Genomic DNA, 24,265 nt, shown 5'->3' on the forward strand with positions numbered 1-24,265 from the left:
ACCTGACCTGCCAAACATCACAGCTTAGCCTAGCCTACTGTAAAAAAATTTTTTTGGCTGTGCCGCACATGTGGGATCTTAGTTCCGAGACCAGGGGTGGAACCCGCACCTCCTGCAGTGGAAGCATGGAGTCCTAACGACTGGGCCAACAGGGAAGTCCCCAGCCTAGCCTACCTTAAACATGCTCAGAATACTTTCATTAACTTACAACTGGGCAAAATCATCTTAACATAAAGCCAATTTTATAATAAAGGATTAACTATCTCTTGTAATTTATTGACTACTGTACTGAAAGTGAAAAATAGAATGGTTGCATGGGTACAGAATGGTTGTGTGTATCAGTTGTTTACTCTCACGATCACCTGGCTGACTGGGAGCTGTGGCTCCCTGCTGCTGCGCAGCGTCACAGGTATTGTGCTGCATGTTGCTAGCCCAGGAAAAGATCAAAATTCAAAGTATGGTCTCTAGTGAACACGTATCGCTTTTGCACCATAGTAAAGTCGAAAAATCCTAAGTTGAACCACTGTAAGTCGGGCACCATCTGTGTATGCTTTTGTACCTTCTGTATTTTACACAGAGTGCAAGTATTACCACTTCCATTTTTTTTAATTTAAAGAAATAAAAATGGAAGACTGATGCTTTATCTTTAGTCTAAGTTTTATTTTAAGAGATCTTCAATTTCTTCTGTAATAAAAGATATCCAACCATTTGATCAGATTTATTCTTTAGCAACTGAAGCATTAAACAATTATAGTTTTAACTCTCAATCCTCAATAATACTATTCATTATATTTGAGATTGTTTAGTTTTCTCATGGAGAAAAAAAACTAAACATAAACCTTTATACTATCCATCTATGAGTCCAACAGCACAATTTCAATAAGAAAGTTGTACTGATACTGATAACTGAACAATTTATATGATGTCAGCAGAGAGGTATCGAGTGATTGTAAAGTGGCATTCTTGTTAAGTCAAGAGCTATGATCTTTAACCCACTGCTCTATCCATTTCAATATCTGATTGATATTATCCTCTAGATCTTCTGGTTTATTGCTCGGCAGCTGATGCACTATTTCTTCCTTGTAGGATCCCAAAGCTTCTTCATAAAGTACTTGAAAAATTTCACACTGAATATTGTCTTTTAGTTTCTTCTGATTATAACCCCTAGAAGGCAAAGAGAAGATAAACAAACTGAATGGTATTAACTGGAGTTTTAGGAACAAACTAGAAACTGGACACTTTTGAACACATGAAAAATCACGCAAAAATACTTCTTGTAGGCTCTTTACCTAGAGCAAACAGATTGGCATCTGTGAATATGAGAGACTTCTTTGACAAGAGAGAGGGTTAAACTAAGGACCAAAGTTTAGCTTTGTCTGAGACTTTTTTCCCTACAATCTGTCAGCCACTCAATTAGCAAACATCTACCTACCTCAAGCCAGATGCCAAGCTATGAGATAAATAGTCTATAGCTATGGTCCTAAATTTCAAGAGTTAAGGAGTTAAGATACAAACACATAAAACAAATAGATGGCATATAATAAAATAAAATGCATATGATAAGGAATAGCATATACTGATTGGGTACTTGATCACACAGATGTATCTGTACTTTACCAATTCCAAAGACATTGAAAAAATTATATAATCTTTATGTGGATGTAAATTAGCCAAATAATTAGCTAGTGAAAAAAGATAAGGAAAATTTAAACTGAAATTAGTTAAACTTTGTAACAATCAAAATTAAACTGAAGTACTTAAAAGATGATTAACTTTATGAAAAAACCCACAGAATGGAGAAAATTTCTGCAAATCTTAATCTGATAAGGAACTTACATCTAAAATACGTAAAGAACTCTTGTAACTTAATAAAGGACAAATAACCAAAATAAAAATTGGACAAGCGCTTCCCTGGTGGCGCAGTGGTTGAGAGTCCGCCTGCTGATGCAGGGGACACGGGTTCGTGCCCCGGTCTGGGAAGATCCCACGTGCCGCGGAGCGGCTAGGCCCGTGAGCCATGGCCGCTGAGGCTGCGCGTCCGGAGCCTGTGCTCCGCAACGGGAGAGGCCACAACAGTGAGAGGCCCGCGTACCGCAAAAAAAAAAAAAAAAAAAAATTGGGCAAAAGATCTGAATAGCTATTTCTCCAAAAAAGATATACAAATGGCCAATAAGCACATAAAAAGATGCTCAACATCATTAGCCATCAAGGAAATGCAAATGAAAACCACAATGCGATACTACTTCACATCCACTGGGATGGCTACAATCAAAAAGGTAACAAGGATGTGAAAATACTGGCGGCTCCATACACTACTCTTGGGAATGTAAAGTGGTGCAGCCACTCTGGAAAATGGTCTGACAGTTCCCCAAGAGGTTACATAGTTAACATATGACCTAGCAATTCTATTCCTAAAGAAATTCAATACCCAAGATAAATGAACATGTAATGTTCACACAAAAACACGTGTATGAATGTTCATGGCAGCATTATTCGTAATTGCCAAAAATGGCAAACAATCCAAATGTCTATAATCTGATAAATGGATAAATAAAATATGGTATATCCATATAATGGAATATTATTTGGCAATAAAAAGAAATGAAGTACTGGTACATGCCATAACACAGATGAACCTTGAAAACGTTATGCTAAGTAAAAGAAGCCAGACACAAAAGATCGCATTTTGTATGATTTCATTTATATAAAAAGTCCAGAACAGGCAAACCCACAGAGATAGAAGGTAAATTACTGGTTGCTTAGGACTGGGGACTGAGGGGAAATGGGGAGTGACTGCCAATGGGTATGGGTTTTTTGGTGGGGGAGGGGTGATGAACATTTTGAAAAATTGGTTATAGTAATGGATACATAACTGTGAATATACTCAAAACCACTTAATTGTACACTTCAAATGGGTGTACAATTCACATGATATGTGAATTTATCTCAATAAAGCTTTTTTTAAGGTGATTAACTTTGTAAGTTTTTTCAACGGTTAAAACAGACTACTTTCTCATAGTTTTTCATACTTTAGTCTTTATTTATTTACATAAAATAGTAATTTTTAATAAAAATGTTAAATGGTCTTTTAGAAAACACATATGTACCGTATTATCTCTATTACTGCTCTGTTCAAATATTTTTAATGGCTTTTCCATGACTAAAGAAAGATGATGAAAGTTTTAGGTATAGCTCCAACCTAACTTTCCCTATATATTTGCCACTATACTTTTTTGTGCAAGAATCTGCGAGTATCCCATCCAATGGTGCTTAGTCAGAGCTGACTATAGTCAGTGAGAACCACAAATTCTGAACCTGAAGTTAGGCAAACTTCTGGAGACTGCTTTCTAAATTCCTGTAAAATCCCCTTTTTTCCACAGTTTGAATCAAAAGACAGTGGGAAAATGTCTTCCATAAAATTTTGCTTTTCTGGTTATTCTGGATTAAGTCTGATGCTCTCTTGAAGGGATGAACTCAAACATATTGTGAAATGTTAATTTATCTTGTTAAAGGTTGTAAAATGTTCATTTATCTTTAGTTTTTCATAAGCTTTCCCATTTCTGTTGTGAGAATGATTTGAGTGGGTAATGTTCACTCCATAGCAAAGAGTATGTTATTGGCTTGGCTGTTTTCCTATGGAAGTTTTACATTAAGGAAAAAGCATGACTAAGTAGGGTTGATATATAGTACATTTTACTGAATCAGACTGTCAGTTGAGGTATTCATTTACTTGGAAACTACTGCTTGTGTTTTACGAATGCACCTTTTTCCATTAGGTTCAGAATGTTGGTACCGTACAGACTTGGTGTATAAGACCAAAATAAAGTAGTCACGTTTTCAAATAGAACCTTTTACGATGTTCATGTTGGCCACTTCAGGAATCTGAGTAAAAGTTTACATAATACTTTAAGGATTCAGTGTTCTTCCTTCCTTACCTAGTTTCAAGTCTTTTGTACAAAACACTGTTATCTGTTTTCAGCACAAATACTATATGAAACCAGCGTTCAGGGAAGAAATCACAACCATGGTAATCAACAATAACTCCACCTTCACTCATTTGGTTTTCTAACTCATCAATTACCTGTAAGAAAGGGGAGGAAAAAAAAAAAAGATGAATACTCTTTAAAAAAACTGAGGTCAACTTTCCTATAAAATTTTTTTTAATGTATACTATATAAAAAAGATTGTACTTACTCTGTCTTCATCTAAAATGGGACAATCATACTCTTCATCATAGCCATCATATAACTGCCCTAAAAGAGATTTACATTGGTATATTAAAGTAGTATTTTCTAAGTAACTTTCAGTAATTTTCAATTACTGTTAGAGACAAGGGAGGGCACTAATACAATAGATGTCACATGGACAGCAAATATAAAGAGTAGTATTGATAAATTAGAATTTTGTCTAGAAGGAAACCTGGATAACAAAATACCTGAAAAAGAATGAATAATAGCCAACTTCAGAATTTGTGGGGCTATTAGTAGAAGAGAACTAGTTTCATTGAGCTACAGATTGGTGCGAAGAGGGGACACATGGATACAAACACTCATACACACATTAACAGGAGATTAAGTTCCAAATTTATTAGGCCAAGGATATGAAACTTATTAAAAGGAACAGCAGGTTCTTGATTCCAGAAATGAACCCTTTGTCACTGAGGTCACATCTTCATGGGGTTTGGGGAAGGAGAGTCAGTACCCAGATGCTCCTTTACTTCGAGAATTCCAGCATCCCCAAAAGCCAAGGGTTGAATATCTTATTTCAGAAGGTAAAACAAGAATGATGGGGGCAGGCATAAAGAAGGCAGATTTAAATCTAACATAAGAACTTTTCAACAAATTAAAGCTTCCTTTCAAAGGAAGTGTGTCTTAAGGAGGTGAGACATACCAATCCCACCCTCACCCTGAATCCCTAGGAGGTATATACTCTAAGGCAGGCTTAGATCATTCTTCTAGCCGTCTCGAAGAGCATGCTATAGTCTTCCCACGTCTTTCCCCTTAATAGTTTGGCACAGGTTGAAATGAGCTTCAAAGGAGCATGAGTTCTGAAGTGACGAAGGGGTGGTCCTGAGGGTTAGTGGAAGGCACAAAGGCAGTTTTAACTGTCTTCCTGGAGGGTCTGTGGGCTGATTCTGGGCACATGAACCACTTCTCTAGCATCCTAGTGTGGCCTCTGACTTCTTGGGTTACAGTTCAGTTACCAGAAACTCTTACCAGCTAAAAAGTTAAACTGTCTTGGTATGGGAAAAACTGGTTAACAATATAGAAAATAATCTAAACCCTTACTTTACACCACAAACCCTAGATGAATTAAAGAGCTAATTTCTTAATTCCAAAGATAACTAATGGAAAATTAAACCTACAAAGGTATGATACATTTGAGTTTGTGAAAAAAATAAAATAATTGATTGAAACATATAAAATGTTACATCTCTGTTCGACGAAAAATAATATAATTTTTTAAAAATGAAAAATAGCAGGGAGAAATACTAGGACAAAAGACTGAAATGTAGATTATATAAATACCTTAAATTCAAAATAACAAGTAGCTTAACAAAGAATAAGAAAAAAATTCACACAGGATGGAAAAGATAATTAGTAAACAATACATGAAAAAATACTGTACTTTCCCAGCTACTAAAGAGATGAAAATTTAAATGAGGCTTTTTATACCTGTTATATTAGTTATACATGGAAACGTATAATTTTTAAAAGAAAAACGTCATACCCGTTCAGAGATTTCTTTTGACCATTGAATTTCTAACCAGAAAAAAATTTAAAAAGATGCTTTAAAATGTTCAACAATAGCGAATTAGTTAAATCTTGTTTACTAATTTGCTAAAATATTATTTAATTAAACTTAAATAAGTAAAATATTAGGTTGTTAAATTTCTGTTATTTTTACAATACTATATATATATATATATATATATATATATATATATATATATATATTTTTTTTTTTTTTTTTAACAATGCCACAAAATCTAAGAATACCTACAGCTGATTTTGTACTATGTGGGAATCTGGAGTTAGTTAAATCTTTAAAAACATATGCTGTCTAAAACACAGACAACTATAGCAGTATTAACTTTTAGAATTAAAGTCTTTATATATTGCAATGCTGAAATGCAGGATTTCTTAAGTCATGTTAATACATATTAATAAAATAGTGTAATCCAAGCTTTCCAACATTCATTTCAAAAAACATTTCTCAAACACCATGTACAAGTAATTACAGAAGTAAGGAAGATATAATAGTGAACAAATTGAACAAGAAGACCAACTCAGTCCTTCCCTCGAAGAGTTGACAATAATATGGGAGATGACAGACAAGTAACCTGGAAATTGTAATATTTAATGCTGTGGATCATGGTGCTCTGGGAGCAATAACATGGGGACCTTTTAGGTTAGGAACATAAACTGGGGATATTAGGGGAGGCTTCCTGAAGCAGGTAACTTCTAAGTGGAAACTTGAAGCAGTTAGCTCAGGAAAAAAAGGTAGGTAAGACGATTCTTAACAGAGAAAACAAGATATTCAAAGGCAGAGAGACTAAGGAGGGCAAGCCTTTCAAGGGAGGAAAAGTCTTTCAGAATAGTTAGAAAATAAGTGATAAGGGGTCAGGGGGATTAAGGCCAGATTAAAAAGGACCTTGAGGGACTTCCCTGGTGGCGCAGTGGATAAGAATCCGCCTGCCAATGCAGGGGACACAGGTTTGAGCCCTGGTCCAGGAAGATCCACATGCCGCGGAGCAACTAAGCCCGTACGCCACAACTACTGAGCCTGCGCTCTACAGCCCGTGAGCCACAACTACCGAGCCTGAGTGCCACAGCTACTGAAGCCCGCGAGCCTACAGCCTGTGCCCCACAACAAAGAGAAGCCCCAGCAACGAGAAGCCCGCGCACCGCAACGAAGAGTAGCCCCCGCTCACCGCAGCTAGAGAAAGCTGGCACGCAGCAACAAAGACCCAACACAGCCAAAAAAAATAAAATAAATATTTTTTTAAAAAGACCTTGAAGGCTGCACTGAGCTTAAACTTTATCCCAAAGCCAAGGAAAATCATTAAAGCATTTTAAGCATGAAATGACATGATTAATTTCAAATTTTTAAAAATAATTTTGATTTCTGTGTGGAGCTGGAAGGAAGCAAGTCCAGAAAAAGCATGGATACCATATAAAAGCTACTGCAGAATTTTAGGTGATAATTATAACCTGTACTACAAGGAACGGAGAGAGATGAATTCTAAACTCTGTTTCAAATTTCCAAAAAGAGGGAAAATTTGTGCTACTTTAGCAACTTCAACTGGTAGTCACATTTATAATTGTCTATACCGTGGATCTTCATATGGCAAAGAGGAAAAAAAAGCTTGATTTCATCAAATTATCGAAACTTAGAATCAGTTTCCTAAACGAAGTTTTATGATTTACTTAGATAAATTACTTGCAGAAAAAAATTGATTGTGGAGCCAGTTAAAAGGCTTAAAATTACCTTCTTACCTTAAAAAGACCTTCCCAGCTGTTGTTAGTCAAGCTATAAAAACATGACCTTTCCTTTAACTGCCATCCTATCATTTATACACTTACGTGAAAGCCGTTCTTTAAAGCTAACGATATAGGGATGCTAGTCATCTATTTTGCATCTATACTAATGCAATTAGTATAAGAAGTTAATTGGTTTAGAAGGATTGGGAGCTTTGATACCTGGCCTTTTATGCAGAGAAGAGAGCAATGAATTCTGCCAAGAGAAGTTAGCACCAAAAGATATGGCATTCGAGTAGGGCCTTTTAAGGAACCGTTTATAAGACAGATGAGGGAGGACATGTACAGGTAAAGGGAATAGCATGTATAAGGACATGGAGATGGAAGACTCCCCATGCGTTTGAAGAACAGTAGTGCACTGTGGGTAGAATTAAGGGGACATAGGGCATAGTGGCTGCAGGGAAGGGCTGAAGGTAAACTGTGGCCAGTTCATCACTTCATTAAGGTGGGTGGCCTTTATCATTAAAAAGTTCAAGTAATTTCATCCCCTCTCCCCGCCTGCCCCTTTTTAAAGGACATAACGATGGTGTACAGAAGAGGGAAGGAAGAGATACTGAAGAAGAGATTCAGCACGAATGGTCTTGAGAATGGTACAGCGGTACCAAAGGGACACAGCATTAATGGTCTTAGGAATGGGATACGGGTATCAAAGGGATTTTTTAAACTATCACGATTAGGAGACAAGTGCATCTGTGTAGTGTGTAAATGCGTCTGTAATGTGTGGGTGACAGGAATCAGGAATGGGCAGTCAGGGATGACTTCAGAACATGTGCTTTTTAAATATTAATTTGGAAATATCTGGGAACTAACCAGATGGTTAAATCTAGTAGATGTCTAGGTATTGGGCTAAGTTTTAATAATAAATTTAAGAGTTATAAGCAAAAAGGACTAACTAGTCCTGAGTCAATGAAATTACCAGAGGGAGGGGCAGGATTACAAGATGGCTGCAATGAGTTCACAGGGGGAAGAGGTATATGGTGGGAAGGAGAGAATCAGATGAAAAGACTGGGAGAGCAGTGTTGGAGAGAGGACAACGGAGAAGTTAGTTTCAAAGGCTTCCAGTGGTAGTTGATTCAGGTGAGGGAAAAAAATGCGATACACATAGGTTAGAGCGGGAATGGCAAACTTCTTCTGTAAAGGGCCAGACAATAAATACTTCAGCATTTGCAGCCTAGTCTTTAGCTAGTGGCTCCTACAAAAACAGCTGCAGCTTGCCAAACCCTGTCTTAGAAACACATCAAGATTTTAAGTGTTGAGGGCCAGATATTTGAAATGCATCCAATGTCTAGACATATGAGCATCCTGGGGTTAGGCATAGAGGCTGAAGACTGATAAAACTGGTGGCAGGAAAATTAAGGATGCTGGAAGAAGTTTAATTAAATGATTGCATATGGGAAAGGACATCAAGTGAGGAATGCGAGACTGGAAGAACAGGGGTAAGAAAAGCATTCTTAGTCACTCCACATTCAGGACTCTCCATAGTTTTAAGCTTAATTCCCCACCTAATTTTTCCTGCTTTAGTTCTAAATGTCATAAAGGTCTCTTACAAATAATACAGCCATTCAACATAACTACTAGGGTGGCAATAAACTCCATTTAGACACATTTGTTTAAAACCAGTTTTGTTTTTTGTCTCCTTACTTATAGCAGGGTTTCTAAACCTGAAATACTACTGACCTTTTGAGCTTGATAATTCTGTTATGGGGGTGGAGGGCTGTCCTGTGAGCTGTAGGATGTTCAGCAGAATCCCTAGACTCTACCCATTAGAGGTCAGTAGCAACCCCCCCACCCCAGTTATGACTACCAAAATATCTCAGAAGGTGCCAAATGTCCCCTGGAGGGCAAAATCACCCCCTGTTGAGAACCACACTGCTTTATAGAAGATTGCATGGTTTCCCTTAAAACATATTATTACCATTTGGAAAAAATGAGGAGGCTGAAGTGTCTCAGACTATTTCTTAGTAAGATTTTCAGATACACTCAGATGGCAACGGGGGAAAAAAATCTGGTACATTTTGAAAAACACTATAAAGCACCTCATCTAACACATGTCAAATCACATCAGAAATCCTTTATCTGGCATAATGGGAGGGGGAAAAGCTCCACTTTTCCTTTAAGGCAGATTCTCATGAAATAATCTCAATAAAATACAAAGAAGACGGTCAGGACCATGCACCATCAAGTGTACACACATCTTTTGAGTACAAGGAGACTCGGTGAAGAGGAAGAGGAGTGTCTCACAGTGGATTATCCTTGGTCTGGTGTTACTGTTGCTCTCAGTGCTATTCATGACAGATTATATAGTAATTTCATTAAGTTTAGAAATATTGAGTGAGATGAGAACTGGAAGACATGACTGAAATTGACTGATGTGACTCTGAAATCACTTGTCAAAAACAGTAAAGTTCAACAGGCAAAGGAACAAAACCAGATTTCATATAGGTATAAAATGGAGAATGACAAGCTATGCACAGTAGCAAATAAAGACCTAAGTTTTATTAACTGTAATTTTAATGCCAAACCTGTATTAAAAATATAAGCATGATACTAGCTTATAGTATCAAGAATATGACAAGCAAAGATGCACAAAAATTGACCTGCAAAAAGGGATAATGGGGAAAAACTTCAAAAAAAAATTTTTTTTTTTTAGATGTTGAGGGTAGGAGTTTATTAATTAATTATTTTATTTTTGCTGTGTTGGGTCTTCGTTTCTGTGCGAGGGCTTTCTCTAGTTGTGGCAAGTGGGGGCCACTCTTCATCGTGGTGCGCGGGCCTCTCACTATTGCGGCCTCTCTTGTTGCGGAGCACAGGCTCCAGATGCGCAGGCTCAATAGTTGTGGCTCACGGGCCCAGGTGCTCCGCGGCATGTGGGATCTTCCCTGACCGGGGCTCGAACCCGTGTCCCCTGCATTAGCAAGCAGACTCTCAACCACTGCGCCACCAGGGAAGCCCCAAAACTTCAAAAATTTTTAAGTGGTAAGATACTGGGAGCCACACCAAGGGTCCTTAAATATATCCAAAGGGATAGAAAAATGGGACCTAGGAAGAAGTCTGGCAACTGAGAAAGATAAATCTAAATGGATGAGGATTCGCTATAAAAAAAAAATCCTGACCAAGTGGTCTCTCTAAGAAACAGACATGGTATACTTCAGCAATCTGAAAGAATGGCCCGTAAGAGTGACTTTATACACCAGAGATCATACTGTGACCTAAACATGTGAAGACACTAGAAGTGACTCTATTGGTAAGGAACAGACTGCAACAACTTCAAGCTTTTGCAACTGTTATTTCTGTTGGTGATAATGAGGCAGAAAATTGCATCTAAAAATGTAAAAACATTATCGCCAAAGTACCAACAATCAAATGGATGAATTACAACTTTATTTTTTACACTTAAAGGCTGATGAAAAACCTTTACTACTCCTATTAAAGAAAATCCAACACAACATCTCAATTGAAAAGTATGGTAACCATATTTACTCATTAAATACTATTTTTCTAAAACACAACATGGAAACATCTAGCATGCATATTAAATCTCAGTACAATGGATTCAAAACCAACTATACATGTTACATGATCAAGGCTAAATTACAAATTATCATAGTCATCATCATCATCGTCATCATCATCATCATCATCTTCACGTTTTCTTTTCAATGCATTTGATGCTTCATTGGCAGTATTCTGTGATGACACCATGTTAGTGGTAATAAGAATATTTTTGGACCCAATTAGTGATGGATTAATGAGAACATTCTGAACTGCTGATGTTGCAGGAATTGATGCTTTTACAGCTGGGGATTGTGAAGTGGGCATCTGTACTGTGAACCTTTGCCCTGTGAGGGACACTGGAGTCCCTACTTTAGTTGAAACAGACATGGTTTGTGGGGTTGGTGTGCCAAGTGTGGGAGTACTTGGTCTGCTAGTAACCGAACCAACACTTATCCGTGGAACTGTTATTCTTCCCGCAGAAGTAGATGCCTTTTTTTGTAAGGATTTAAGTCTATAATTTGGAGCAGTCAAGCAATATCTATCAGGTGGCAATCTGGGACCTGAATATGGCTTGATTAATGGCAAAGGGGTTTGATTCCTTTGCCTTGCAATATCTAATAAAAAATCTCTTGGGGGAGGAGAGGTAAAAGATTGGTCAGCACGACACTGGATTGCCAATCGCACATCATCTGCATCAACAGTAGCCTTCTTAGCATGACTTGAATAAATTTTTGCATCATCTAGAATTGTGGTCACATATCGGAAGGCAAACTCCAACATCTGATTTATAACTCTTGGTTCATATTCTGTAATCCCCATATCCTTCAGGATTTGTGCCATCATCTGTGCATCTTTCGGCATGCTCTTGGGAGAAGCCATCTTGCCAGACTCCATGATATCCGGTGATCAGACTTTAGATCATTTGAAAAAAATATGTACATTAGATCAAACCTGAAATAGTTACTTTAGTAGCAACTGTCAGGAACTTTAAAATTTTTAAATACATGTTAAATTTTAAAAAATATAAATTAAAAAAATACGTTAAATCTTGTTAATTTTAATGAGGCACATTTAAAGTTCCCTTCACTTAAATTTATTGAGTTTCTACCCATTAGAGAATATAAAAAGATGAAGACACAAATAAGGGAGTGATAAAAGATTGGGGAAAAACAGGGTAAAATAACCAAAAACATATATCACTTTAAAATATGTGCAGCTGGGGCTTCCCTGGTGGCACAGTGGTTGAGAGTCTGCCTGCCGATGCAGGGGACACGAGTTCGTGCCCCGGTCCGGGAAGATCCCACATGCCACGGAGTGGCTGGGCCCGTGAGCCATGGCTGCTGAGCCTGCGCGTCCGGAGCCTGTGCTCCACAACGGGAGAGGCCACCACAACAGTGAGAGGCCCGAGTACCACAAAAAAAAAAAAAAAAGTGCAGTTGCTTACAGGCATGCACCTATAAACTAACCTAAGAAAAGACCATAGGACAGCCATGTCCTACTGCCTGAGTTCAAAATCATGTCCTTCCAGTGAGCTCATATACTGTCTCCATAGATATATATGCTTAGCACCACCCTGACCTTTACGTGTTTGCCCAACTCAAAATACTCTCCCTCTTCCTCATATTCAAACTGTCCTAAGTCTAATCTTCCTGGAAGCTATCCCACTTATTACTGTCCACAAGAACTGCTAGCCAACTGCAGAGGGGATGTAGTGGTCAAAATAACTAGGACACAGCATGAGACAATATGTTCTATTTCTATGGGTCTCCAACAGCACATAAATTCCTTCATGGCAATTTTTCTCTGCTTTTTGTATCTTCTCACAAGTACAGTACTAATACTCCATTATTCCTCTCACTTTTTTAAACAAATCTAACACCAAAGTGCCCCTTACCTTCTCGAGCTAAATCACCCACATTAACGTATTTCAGTCCTGATCTTGATGCAAGTTCTTTGCCTAGCGTGGTTTTTCCAACCCCTGGTGTACCTGCAAGACAAGCCACAGAAAAATACTGTTCATGAAATACTTATTAGACTTTAGCCTCTAATCTGCCCTTCTTAAGGTTCTTAACAACTGAAAAGCTTCCTAGTTAGCAATCCTATATAAAATTACACACACCATAATCTAATCAAAACTACCCAAAGCCTGCTGAATATCAGAATTTTACCGTGTATCTGATTTTACCAGGAGTGGGGCTTGGGAGAATCTGATGACAACTACAGAATGTCTGCCACCACCATGGAAATTCCCAGAATAAAACTAGCTACCTCAAATAAACTGCCATCATTTATTTGTTTTAATTTAAAAAAATTAAATTGTTCATGGAAAAAAGTTAAGCAGTATGAAAGAATATACACTGTACTCTTCCCTAGAGACAACCAGTGTAAACCACTTTCTTATGTATCTCTCCAAAGAAGTCATATACATATGTTTGTGTATACATCCATATGTATGCATATATATGGTAGCATACTACATACGTGTACGTATACACACATTGCGTGCATACATACACGCCATATATTTCCTTCTACATAAATGGCCATACTATACATTGTTCTTCGCCTTCACTTTTTTATATTTATTGTTTCAAGATAAATAATCAAACACTTAATTTTCAGCTTGAACTAACGCCACTGAAATTATAAAACCTGATCATTATAATTAAAGATAAAAGGAATAAGTCAAGTCTACCTATAAGGGCAATAACATTTTTACCTCCAGTCCACTATAATTCACCAAGCCTGAATCCTCAACTCATCATGTTTTCAATAAAACGATCACATTTAGACTTTTGACGATACAGCTTAATATTAAAAAACCAAGACACTGTCTGACCCAAACAAATCAGATGTTGTAAAATCTTCCCCTTAAGAACGCTTAAGGGCTAAATAATAATCTGTTGAGGTTAATCTGCTGCTCTCAGAAAGACAGGACTTGTGCGCTGCCAATATGCTTACGTTTTGTTAAAGGATAAAACTTGGCTTTGATCCGCAAACAGCGCCTCAAATTTTATCGTGCTGCAACAGCATCTACACCCATTAGATTTTTCCAGGAATACCCTATGATGCTATTAAATGCTACAATTTAGTAAACATTTTCAGAGTTAAACGACCAGAAATAGTATTTTTTAAAGTCGTTATGCGGCATTTTACTACCCCTCACATGTAACAAGCGCCCTGAGTATGGATCCAAGGACCTAGAAAAAAACCCACGATCAGCCCGGGAATTTTACAGCATCTCTACGAGAAACGACCAGAGATGCTCAGTAGATGCCTTTGCTTCTTAAAACACAAAGAAAACGCCCCTGATGCTAACTCCGCAAGCGTATACAGCAAATTCATCACCCCACACCGCAAACATTCGAACCCCTTCATCGAAATCTGACTCTCAGATACAAAGGGAAAATAAGAGACGGCCCTAGAGGCCTAAGGACTAAAACATCCACCATTAACGGATCTACTAAGGGCCAAATACGCCTTACCTTATCTCGCTAACCACGCAAAGACAGCCCCGCCAAGTAAAGAAGCAACAGCCATTTTACAGACAAAAACCTGATTACGAAAGATTAGGCAGCTTGCCAAAAAAGGGAACTGTATATTATCTACCTCTCTCCGCCTCACCGAGCAGCCAACCTCTGAGCAAAAGAATTAACGTCCGTCGTTCCCTTCCCCCCGCCTCGTGCAAAACCGTCGCGAGGGCCGGGGGTACAGGCCCTGACAACTACAACGCCACGCGACCCTCGCCGAGCCTCGCAATAGACACTAAGCGACCCCACTTCGGGCTTACCAGGCCCCAGAGCACTCCGCGCCCCGCGCCAGCCCTGCCGCCCACCCCCCACCCCAGCACGCCCCCTGACCGGTGAGCAGGATGTTCGGAAGCAACATGGTCCTCGCCGCGCTGGCTCCCGAAGCCTCTGCACAGGCGCCCTACACGCAACTGGGAGGGGCCGGAAGGGGAGGGTAACGGCAAGAGCCAGTGGCGCCGGGGTACTCGAGGCCTGGAGTGGCGCTCGCGACCCACCTCCGCCGCCTCGTCACCCACCATTGGTTACCTGGCTTTCTATGACACGCTTCCATCGCAGGGTCCGAAGTATGAGCACAGGTCGGGTCGGCGCTTCGGGTCAGGCAATGCGCTGGATGCCTAAGACAGCTCCTTAGGAGGCCCCGCCTTTCGGGCTGTGTCGCGGAAGCGCCGACCGACCTGGAAGGTCCCCGGGAGGCGGGACCTCCAAGAGGGTTCCGCGCTGATCCCGGATAGGGCTGGGTGGCTTCCCCTGCACCTGGAGCTGAGCCTGGGCTCCACCGCTCCTCTCGGCCCACGAGGGGATGCAGCTACCGGAAGGTAAGGCTGCCGCGGCTGCGGCTGCGGTGTATATATGTCCTAGAGACGCGAGTCCATCTCTGCCTTCACGCCTTCCCAGACTCTCATGGCTCCTCCTCCCGACCTGCCCATCCCATCTGGGGATGAGACGGGTCGGGGTGCAGAGCTCTGGCCTGGAGCCGGGGCACGCGAGCTCATCTCGGCTTTCCCTTGACTAGCAGTATTATGTTGGACGAATGTGTGAGCTTAGTATCCCCAGTGCAGTGTGTAGGATGGTGGTGGGTTTGCTAGAAATACTCTTCAAGTTCTCTTCTATCTCTGACGTCTCATTTCAGAAACCTGGTACCATCAAGGACAATTGCCTGCTTTTTAAAGGAGGTAACTAACTGTCAGTCTTGCTTTCAAAGAGCGACTAGAGTCCTGACTATAACAACAGCTGCGTCTTTTATTTCGACCTGCCAACTCTGTGTTTTCCACCTATGTATCTCTTTGAAACCACAAAGCAAAAACTTCTCTAGTGAACAGTTTGTATGTGTGTGTGTATGATTTGTTTTCTAGTGTGTGGAAGTATTTACACATAAATTATGTGTGACTCCAAACTATAAAACTCAGTTTAAAGGTTTGTAGACCTTAAAAAACTTTCCTTCTGGCTAACTTAAAATTGGTGAGTTCACTAGTTTGTATAAACATTGAAGAACTATGAAAGTCAGAAAACAGTGTTGCCAAAAAATTTCGTAATAACATATTCAAATAACAACAGTTATAGAAAAAGTTTACAGTAAGATATAAAGTCTGTGTCCAAAGTAAGTGATAAGTCTGAATTCATTGTGTGGTGCCTTTTTTGTTATTATTTTTGAAAATTTGGAAAATTTTTTGAAATTATATAATTTGAAATGTGGGGAATTTTAATTTTCAGTATGAAAACTACACAAAATTGTTTAATTTTTCTTAATGACAAAAGATAAGTTCACAAATGTGTAATTTTTCTGTTTTCTCTAATACATTATTGAGTTCATAGGAAAAACGTTACATCACCACAGATAATTTGACAGTTATAGTCATTAAAAGTAAAATTTATTTTAGCCTTTTGATTTCTTGCTGCATGTATTTTTGCTGTGTTCTCTTTCACTAGTTCTTGAGCCTTAACTTTATTATGTCATTGATTTTTATCAATATATATTAATTACTTCTGTTTTACAGTTTTTCTTAATTTGAGATTTTTTTTCTTTTTTTCCCCTAGGTGAATTATACTTTAATGTACTACAGGTTGTATACTACGGATGGGAACTATTAAAGTTTATAATGTCAAAAACTTTTCTTAGACCAAAGGCATCTTCCACAAAGGTATGATACACTAAAATGGCCATGTGACAACTGCCCAAAACGAGTTATAAATTTTTATATGTGTTCCCAATGACTTATTACTGCTATGAGAGTAATGGTGCCCAGTATTTGTTGTAATTAGTGATCTAAAAAGTTCAATAATAAATTGTGAAACAACTGTGTACTGAAAACACAACCTTAATTTTGAAAAAATATTTATTTACAATCCTGGTCACAAAGAAAAGGCTGAAAACTCTTGAATGAAAGAGTAATAGAAGAAAAAGAAATACATGAGCTGTAGTTGGTGTTATAGCTTAACAACAGCCCTGCTTCTTAGAAATTAGGTGGTTCAGTGTGCCAGTTCTCAACAAGGCTAGCGGGTGGGTAGGATGGGTATCAGACAGTATACTGAAAGTTAGCTGTTCTCCTAGTGGTGGATCTGATTTTTCTCTTACTCTAAGTGAATTATTTAGCTTTGCTGTTTCTCTTCCTCTTCCTCTTTTTTTTTTTTTAAAGTAAATGGAAATCCATATTTACATAAGAAATAAAACTGTAAAATGTATAAGTAACATGGAGATTGGAATCGCTAGATCAGAATTGCTATCAAGAGTTTTACTACTACTAATATTTTTATGTACTCTTAAAAATAGAGGAAAGGGGCCAAAATTGTAGTACTAGTAATAGTCTTTTTAAAGAGGAGGAAATGAATTGGGTAGCTATGACTAAAATTTTTTTTCCCAAAAGTCTTCATTTCTTTACCCACTGCTGATCATAATCCTAGATTCTGTTTATAAGAGGAATGAAGTTTGATTTCACATTCATAAAATACTTGTAAGTATTGCTTCTCCTGAGCCTACTTTCAGCTCCAACCTCTGTTTTTTGTTTTGTTTGTCTCCCAGCAAGGAGCATTGTCAAATAAATGGTTCACAACTATGGTTGAGTATTCTTCAAGGAAAATATAATCTTGTTAGCCAGACAGGGAATTACAAAAGTCAGGTACTAAGCTAGATTTTTTTAGATTTATACTGTTGGAATGTTAAGAAGAAGTCCACTTTTAAAATTCTAATTATTAAAAAAAGAACGCTTTTTAATACTCCTAAATACTTTTAGGTTAAAATTGCTTAATTTAGCATTTTTCTCTGTGTATTCTTACAAAGGATTTTAAAGAAAAGGAAATGTTGGAGGGAAATGTAGAGGGGTTAATAGTTTCTATAGACCAGAAGACCATGAAATAGAACTCACTGATTTTCCTGCTCTATTAAACCAGTACTCTTTTTCCTAAACAAATCTGACAAATCACCCTCCCTGGAAAGCCTGCCTCCCTTTCATAAACATATTAGTTGATTTATGAGCTGAAGAAAAATATAATCAAGTCATAATTACAAACTATTCATAGCATCAGTACTCTTAGACCTATGTTCACATATCTTAAAGCCGATAGGGATTATTTGAATGTATAAAATGGTTTAGTTTGTGAATGTATTAACCTGGTCAAGGCAGAAGTGTTACTTCTCTTACTGCTCTACATGGTTAAAATAATGCCTTTTTTTCTTTATTCTGTTTTACTTCTTTTTTTGATAGGTAATTTTAATATTTGTGTTTCAGGGCTACAAATGAGTTTTTAAAGTATCAGTCTAATCTTTATTCTGGGAAGATTATAATTAGTAAAAAGAATTACGTTTATATTCTATATTCATTTATATGACATCCATCGTTACCATGGTCAAGTAGATAAGTATACATTTATGCTTATTGTAAAGTAGAAAAATGACTAATACAGAGTCAATTTAATTTAAAGAGCTAATTTGTGAGATTTTTATTTTAAATATTACAAGTATAAGAAATTTTTTAATAGAGTAGTTTAGTTATATAGGGAATAGATGCAAAAAAATGTAATAGTGTTTACATGGTTTCTTTTTTTCAGATAACAAACTGGGTAGACTCATCATTTGATGATTTTTCAGAGACGACAAGCATCTCTACTATTACTGCCACATCACTAGGTGTGAATAACTCAAGTCTTAGAAGAAAAAAGGTGCCTTCCACACTAGAAAGTAGCAAATTTCCAGCTAGAAAAAGAGGAAACCTATCTTCCTCAAAGCAGATTTATGGTCTAGAAAATTCAAAAGAATATATGTCAGAAAATGAACCATGGGTGGATAAATACAAACCAGAAACGCAGGTAATAAATGGCATACAGACAAGTCTACGTAATTTAGTTTCAGGAAGGAGAGGGATGTGCATTTTCAGATATTATTCATAAAAATCTTTGTGCCTAGGGGCCTCCCTGGTGGCGCAAGTGGTTGAGAGTCCACCTGCCGATGCAGGGGATACGGGTTCGTGCCCCGGTCTGGGAGGATCCCATGTGCCGCGGAGCGGCTGGGCCCGTGAGCCGTGGCCGCTGAGCCTGCGCGTCCGGAGCCTGCGCGTCCGGAGCCTGTGCTCTGCAACGGGGGAGGCCACAACAGTGAGAGGCCGGCATACCGCAAAAAAAAAAAAAAAAAAAATCTTTGTGCCTAAATGAATTAGAAAAAAAATAATAATTTCTAGGTTTTTTATATGCCAAGGCTCAAATTTTCCCAGCAGTTATTCAGAAGGTATACCATTGGTTATTTGTCTTCGATTTCATTTAACCCCCAACATAGACTTGATCCATTTAATTTTTTGCTAAATGTAATACCCCTCCCTATTTGTTCCCGTCCCAAAATGTATTACAGGATTTTAAAATATTTTATAATTGCATATGTGCCTCAAATTTTCATATACTGGGGTCAGTTTAAGAATAGAATTTTTCCATATCAATATAAAGAATTGAATTAAGTATAATCAAAAGGACCTTTTTATTTTATTTATTTTTTTATTTTTATTTTTTATTTATTTTTTTTTTTTATTTTTATTTTTTTCGGTATGCGGGCCTCTCACTGTTGTGGCCTCTCCCGTTGCGGAGCACAGGCTCCGGACGCGCAGGCTCCGGACGCGCAGGCTCAGCGGCCATGGCTCACGGGCCCAGCCGCTCCGCAGCATATGGGATCCTCCCAGACCGGGGCACGAACCCGTATCCCCTGCATCGGCAGGCGGACTCTCAACCACTGCGCCACCAGGGAGGCCCAAAAGGACCTTTTTATTACTATATCATGTTACTTGTTTCTAGTTTTTTTCATTAAAAATGTGTAGATTGGGCTTCCCTGGTGGCGCAGTGGTTGAGAGTCCGCCTGCCGATACAGGGGATACGGGTTCGTGCCCCGGTCTGGGAGGATCCCATATGCCGCGGAGCGGCTGGGCCCGTGAGCCATGGCCGCTGAGCCTGCGCGTCCGGAGCCTGTGCTCCGCAATGGGAGAGGCCACAACAGTGAGAGGCCCGCGTACCGCAAAAAAAAAAAAAAAAAAAAAGTGTAGATTAACCTGTGCCGATGTATCAAAAATTTGTGAGTTAAAATGTTTTATTTTAAACTTGAAAATTTTAGCATGAACTTGCTGTGCATAAAAAGAAAATTGAAGAAGTTGAAACCTGGTTAAAAGCTGAAGTCTTAGAAAGGCAGCCAAAACAGGTAACTAAATAAGAAATGTGTTTAAAAATATTTGGCCTCAAATGTTTCTCTGGCTTATAGTTGGTTATAAGAAGTTAAAAACTTTCATTTTGACTTTCTCATAAGTCCAGATCACCTGCAGTAGAAAGCTGTCTGACCTTACTACTTCTTCCTCATTAAAAGACTTAAGAGACTTTGCGTTTTCCCCTTGACTTGTACCTCTTTTTCCTTCTTATATGTAAAGCATAGTAAACCATTAGGGTGCTAATATATGTAGCATATCAAATTATCTCACACTAAAGCAAGTAGGCAAATTACAAGTTAGTTTTTGTATTAAATATAGCCTAAAATAGTCATTCATCCTACGCTTATGTTTTTTCTTTCACTTCCTAATTCCATAATTACCCTTGGCTCCCAAGCTAGAATATTCTCTCTCTCTCTCTTTTTAAATTTTTTTAATTTTGAGATTCTTGAAACATAAAGAAAAAATAGAATAGTAAAAATAGAATAGTAAGTGAATATTCATGTACCTGTAAAAATACTCATCATTTTCTCCCATGAGTGTTTTAACGTAAATTATAAATGTTTGGCATTTAATTCTCTAATGTTATCTAATGCTCAGTTCATATTCACATTTTTCCAGTTGTCTTTTATATCTGGTTTGTTACAACCAGTATCTAATCAAGGACCACCCATTACATTTGATTGTTCTATCTCTTAGGGCTTTTAAAATCTACAATAGTTGCCTTCACCTTCTCTTTCCACAAGCCGCACAGCATGACCAAAAAATAAATAAACAAATAATAAAGTTAAAGTGTAACTGGCTCTTCTCTGGGTCCAAGTATACAGGCCCTTATTTACTGTAGTTAAATAAAAATAAACAAATGAGCCAGGATTGCAGCCCACCATTATATGTAGGACATCTTCCCCTGATAATTTTTCAGTTTTAACTTTTTTATCAGATTTACTGAATGAGGGAATGTTACTGGGAGCTGCATCCTCTAGTCTGTCTTTAGAGTCCTGTCCCTAGTAATATGTTTCTTAATACACATTTCTTAAAGAATCTGATATCTAAACTGAGGTTTTTCCATAAGAATATTATACTTATATAATATTGAAGTATATAATCCAAAGAGAGGTCTGTATTAAGATTGAATTTTATGAGTTCAGGTAACCCCTAAAGATACTTGTTTCAGACATTACCTCTTTAATCTAGCTGAAGTTGTTTTAATTTGGCTACTGAGTAGTCCTTGGGAGGAACATAATGCAAGAATTGAGGAATTATCAGAAGCTATGCTCAGAAGTTTAGGAAATAAGATTCTCTTATCTAAAGCTGGTTTATTCCAGCTAGCATCGTGAAATTTAGTCTGCTTATACCCGACGTTTAGTAAATATCTATAGAGGTAATTAATATTTAAAAAGAATATTCAAACATAATATTCTAGCATTCCAATGATTTTGATTTTTTATTCATGTTTATATTTGGTTTTAGGGTGGATCTATTTTATTAATAACAGGACCCCCTGGATGTGGAAAAACAACAACTATAAAAATACTATCAAAGGAGCTTGGTATTCAAGTACAAGAGTGGATTAATCCAGTTTTACCACAATTCCAAAAAGATGATTTTAAGGAGATATTTAATCCTGGTAAGGTTTGCTCTGAAGGTAGTGGAAATAGTGGGGAAAGTTTGGTTTACAGGAGGTTTGTAACAAGTCCCCCATCTACGTCTTTAAGATTTCTAAGACCCTATTGGGTATATGGGTTTGTTTGTTTGTTTAAAATTATTTATTTATTTTTGGCTGCGTTGGGTCTTCATTGCTGTGCGCGGGCTTTCTCTAGTCGCAGCAAGCAGGGGCTACTCTTCGTTGCCGTGCGCAGGCTTCTCATTGCGGTGGCTTATCTTGTTGCAGAGCATGGGCTCTTGGCACACGGGCTTCAGTAGTTGTGGCACACAGGCTCAGTAGTTGTGGCTCGTGGGCTCTAGAGCGCAGGCTCAGTAGTTGTGGCGCATGGGCTTAGTTGCTCTGTGGCATGTGGGATCTTCCTGGACCAGGGCTCAAACCCATGTCCCCTGCGTTGGCAGGTGGATTGTTAACCACTGCTCCACCAGGGAAGTCCCAGGGTATATGTTTTTGAGAGGAAGGTATATATTGCCGCTTCTACACTAGATTGGCATTTGCCCACTACCAACTGCTTCACAAAGTCAGAGTAGCAATCACATGAAACTATATGTGTGCGTTTTCTCACATACTTCCCAGGTTTAGAGAGAAGTAATTTTAGGAGAAGGAAGGGTCCCTCCAGTAAAGGAGAGTGGGATGTTTTTAAGGATTAAGTGTTTTAACTGTTTTGTTAGATAACAAGCTAATCAGTTTGCATTATTTATGTACTTTTTTCCTAGGCTCTGGCTGTGTAAATGAACTCTTTGTTTAAATGTAAATCAAGCATTAAAATATGTTAAAGTTGGCTTCCCTGGTGGTGCAGTGGTTGAGAGTCCGCCTGCTGATGCAGGGGACACTGGTTCGTGCCCCAGTCTGGGAAGATCCCACATGCCGCGGAGCGGCTAGGCCCGTGAGCCGTGGCCACTGAGCCTGCGCGTCCGGAGCCTGTGCTCTGCAACGGGAGAGGCCACAGCAGTGAGAGGCCCGCGTACCGCAAAAAAATATATATATATATGTTAAAGTAACTTACCTCCAAACAAGAGTTTAGATCAGACCTCTTAGAATCAAATCAAAGTATACGGCAAAGACGGTCTTTGGAATTCGAAAGGGGGCTTTAAAACAAACATCCAAAAATGATGATAGTACCAATTTAAAGACGTAGTATGATATAACTTCACGTATATGCTCATAAACTCCAGCACGATCATTTTTAACTTTCATATCTGTCTTACTGCTGCTTTAGGTAACTAAGCTAGGGGTATCCAAATCTCCTAGGCCATTTTGAAGTGCAAGAGGTTCTGTAGAAGGCCGATTATATTCTAATGTGGAGTATTCCTCAAAATTCTTTCTTCAGGCTCTTCTCTAATATTCTCTGTGCGTACTATATCTTTAGTATGCATACCCTTATGCTCCTAGTATCCCATACTCTTGGAATTCTTACTGCTTTCTAAAAGTAACATTACTTTTGACAATCTTGGAAGTCAAGTTTTTTTTTTTTGGCTGCACTGGGTCTTTGTTGCAGTGCACGGGTTCCTCTAGTTTTGGCATGTGGGCTCAGTAGTTGCAGCGCATGGGCTTAGTTGCCCTGTGCGGGCTTAGTTGCCCTGTGGCATGTGGGAACTTAGTTCCCCGACCAGGGATTGAACCCATGTCTGCTGCATTGCAAGGCAGATTCTTAACCACTGGACCACCAGGGAAGTCCCTAGGAAGTCTTTTTACAGTCTTCTGTATAAAATATTTCTTCCCTTATTCCCAAATTCACTAATCAGTCATTCTCTTTTTGTCATTAAAACTTATTATTTTTTTAATAGATTTATTTATTTTATTTATTTTTTATTTTTGGCTGCATTGGGTCTTTGTTGCTGCACACAGGCTTTCTCTAGTTGTGGAGAGCGGGGGCTACTCTTCGTTGTGCACGGGCTTCTCGTTGTGGTGGCTTCTCTTGTTGCAGAGCACAGGCTCTAGACGCTCGGACTTCAGTAGGTGCGGCTCGCGGGCTTAGTTGCTCTGCGGCATGTGGGATCTTCCCGGACCAGGGCTCGAACCCGTGTCCCCTGCATTGGCAGGCGGATTCTTAACCACTGCGCCACCAGGGAAGCCCAAAACTTATTATTAAATTAAATTAAAGCTTACTATTATTGAAAACAGCTCATTTATAGTCATGCACTAATTGGAAGAATCTTCAATGTGTAGGCAGAGTCATGAATATTTTTACCAATTGTATGACTTTTATACTAACAGCTGTGTTCTGAAATCAGTTAACTCCATATTACATTCATTGGTACAGAAAAGTTACTGTTGTTCATAGTGACTTTTGTCTTTTGAAATGAACATTCTGTTTTAAATTTGAACTGTTTTGCCTAATTGAAAAACAGTCTACAATATTGTGTGCTC

General features: G+C 38.5%; 3 protein-coding genes across 10 annotated transcripts in view; 1 reads left to right on the top strand and 2 right to left on the bottom strand.

Moving 5' to 3' along the window:
* Positions 1-703: 703 nt before the first annotated feature.
* Positions 704-15,191, bottom strand: AK6 (adenylate kinase 6). 2 transcript variants are annotated; one of them, XM_060092997.1, is made up of 5 exons: positions 15,092-15,191; positions 12,931-13,023; positions 4,195-4,253; positions 3,936-4,081; positions 704-1,164 (listed from the first exon to the last, which is right to left on the bottom strand). In XM_060092997.1, exons 1-5 carry the CDS (start codon positions 15,114-15,116, stop codon positions 972-974), a joined length of 516 nt encoding a protein of 171 aa, XP_059948980.1. In that variant the 5' UTR covers positions 15,117-15,191; the 3' UTR covers positions 704-971. The 2 variants fall into 2 exon arrangements, with proteins under 2 accessions (XP_059948980.1, XP_059948979.1); XM_060092996.1 differs by lacking the exon at positions 15,092-15,191 and adding an exon at positions 14,897-14,966.
* On the bottom strand, positions 10,906-13,021 carry TAF9 (TATA-box binding protein associated factor 9). Its single transcript, XM_060092995.1, has 2 exons — positions 12,931-13,021; positions 10,906-11,947 (listed from the first exon to the last, which is right to left on the bottom strand). Exon 2 carries the CDS (start codon positions 11,928-11,930, stop codon positions 11,133-11,135), a length of 798 nt encoding a protein of 265 aa, XP_059948978.1. The 5' UTR covers positions 11,931-11,947; positions 12,931-13,021; the 3' UTR covers positions 10,906-11,132.
* Positions 15,006-24,265, top strand: part of RAD17 (RAD17 checkpoint clamp loader component) — a 29,093-nt gene continuing 19,833 nt past the window's right edge. For 4 of the 7 annotated variants that reach the window (XM_060092987.1, XM_060092989.1, XM_060092992.1 and 1 more), the window contains exons 1-5: positions 15,006-15,381; positions 16,601-16,704; positions 18,608-18,865; positions 20,148-20,231; positions 21,703-21,859. In XM_060092987.1, coding sequence (XP_059948970.1) covers positions 15,366-15,381; positions 16,601-16,704; positions 18,608-18,865; positions 20,148-20,231; positions 21,703-21,859 — 619 coding nt within the window. In that variant the 5' untranslated portion in view covers positions 15,006-15,365. Of the gene's footprint in view, positions 15,382-15,695; positions 15,739-16,600; positions 16,705-18,607; positions 18,866-20,147; positions 20,232-21,702; positions 21,860-24,265 lie in introns of all 7 variants that reach the window. The other 3 variants (XM_060092988.1, XM_060092990.1, XM_060092991.1) reach the window with 3 other exon arrangements.

Source organism: Mesoplodon densirostris, chromosome 3 (assembly GCF_025265405.1).
Source record: "Mesoplodon densirostris isolate mMesDen1 chromosome 3, mMesDen1 primary haplotype, whole genome shotgun sequence".
In the NCBI taxonomy this organism is placed as follows: domain Eukaryota; kingdom Metazoa; phylum Chordata; class Mammalia; order Artiodactyla; family Ziphiidae; genus Mesoplodon; species Mesoplodon densirostris.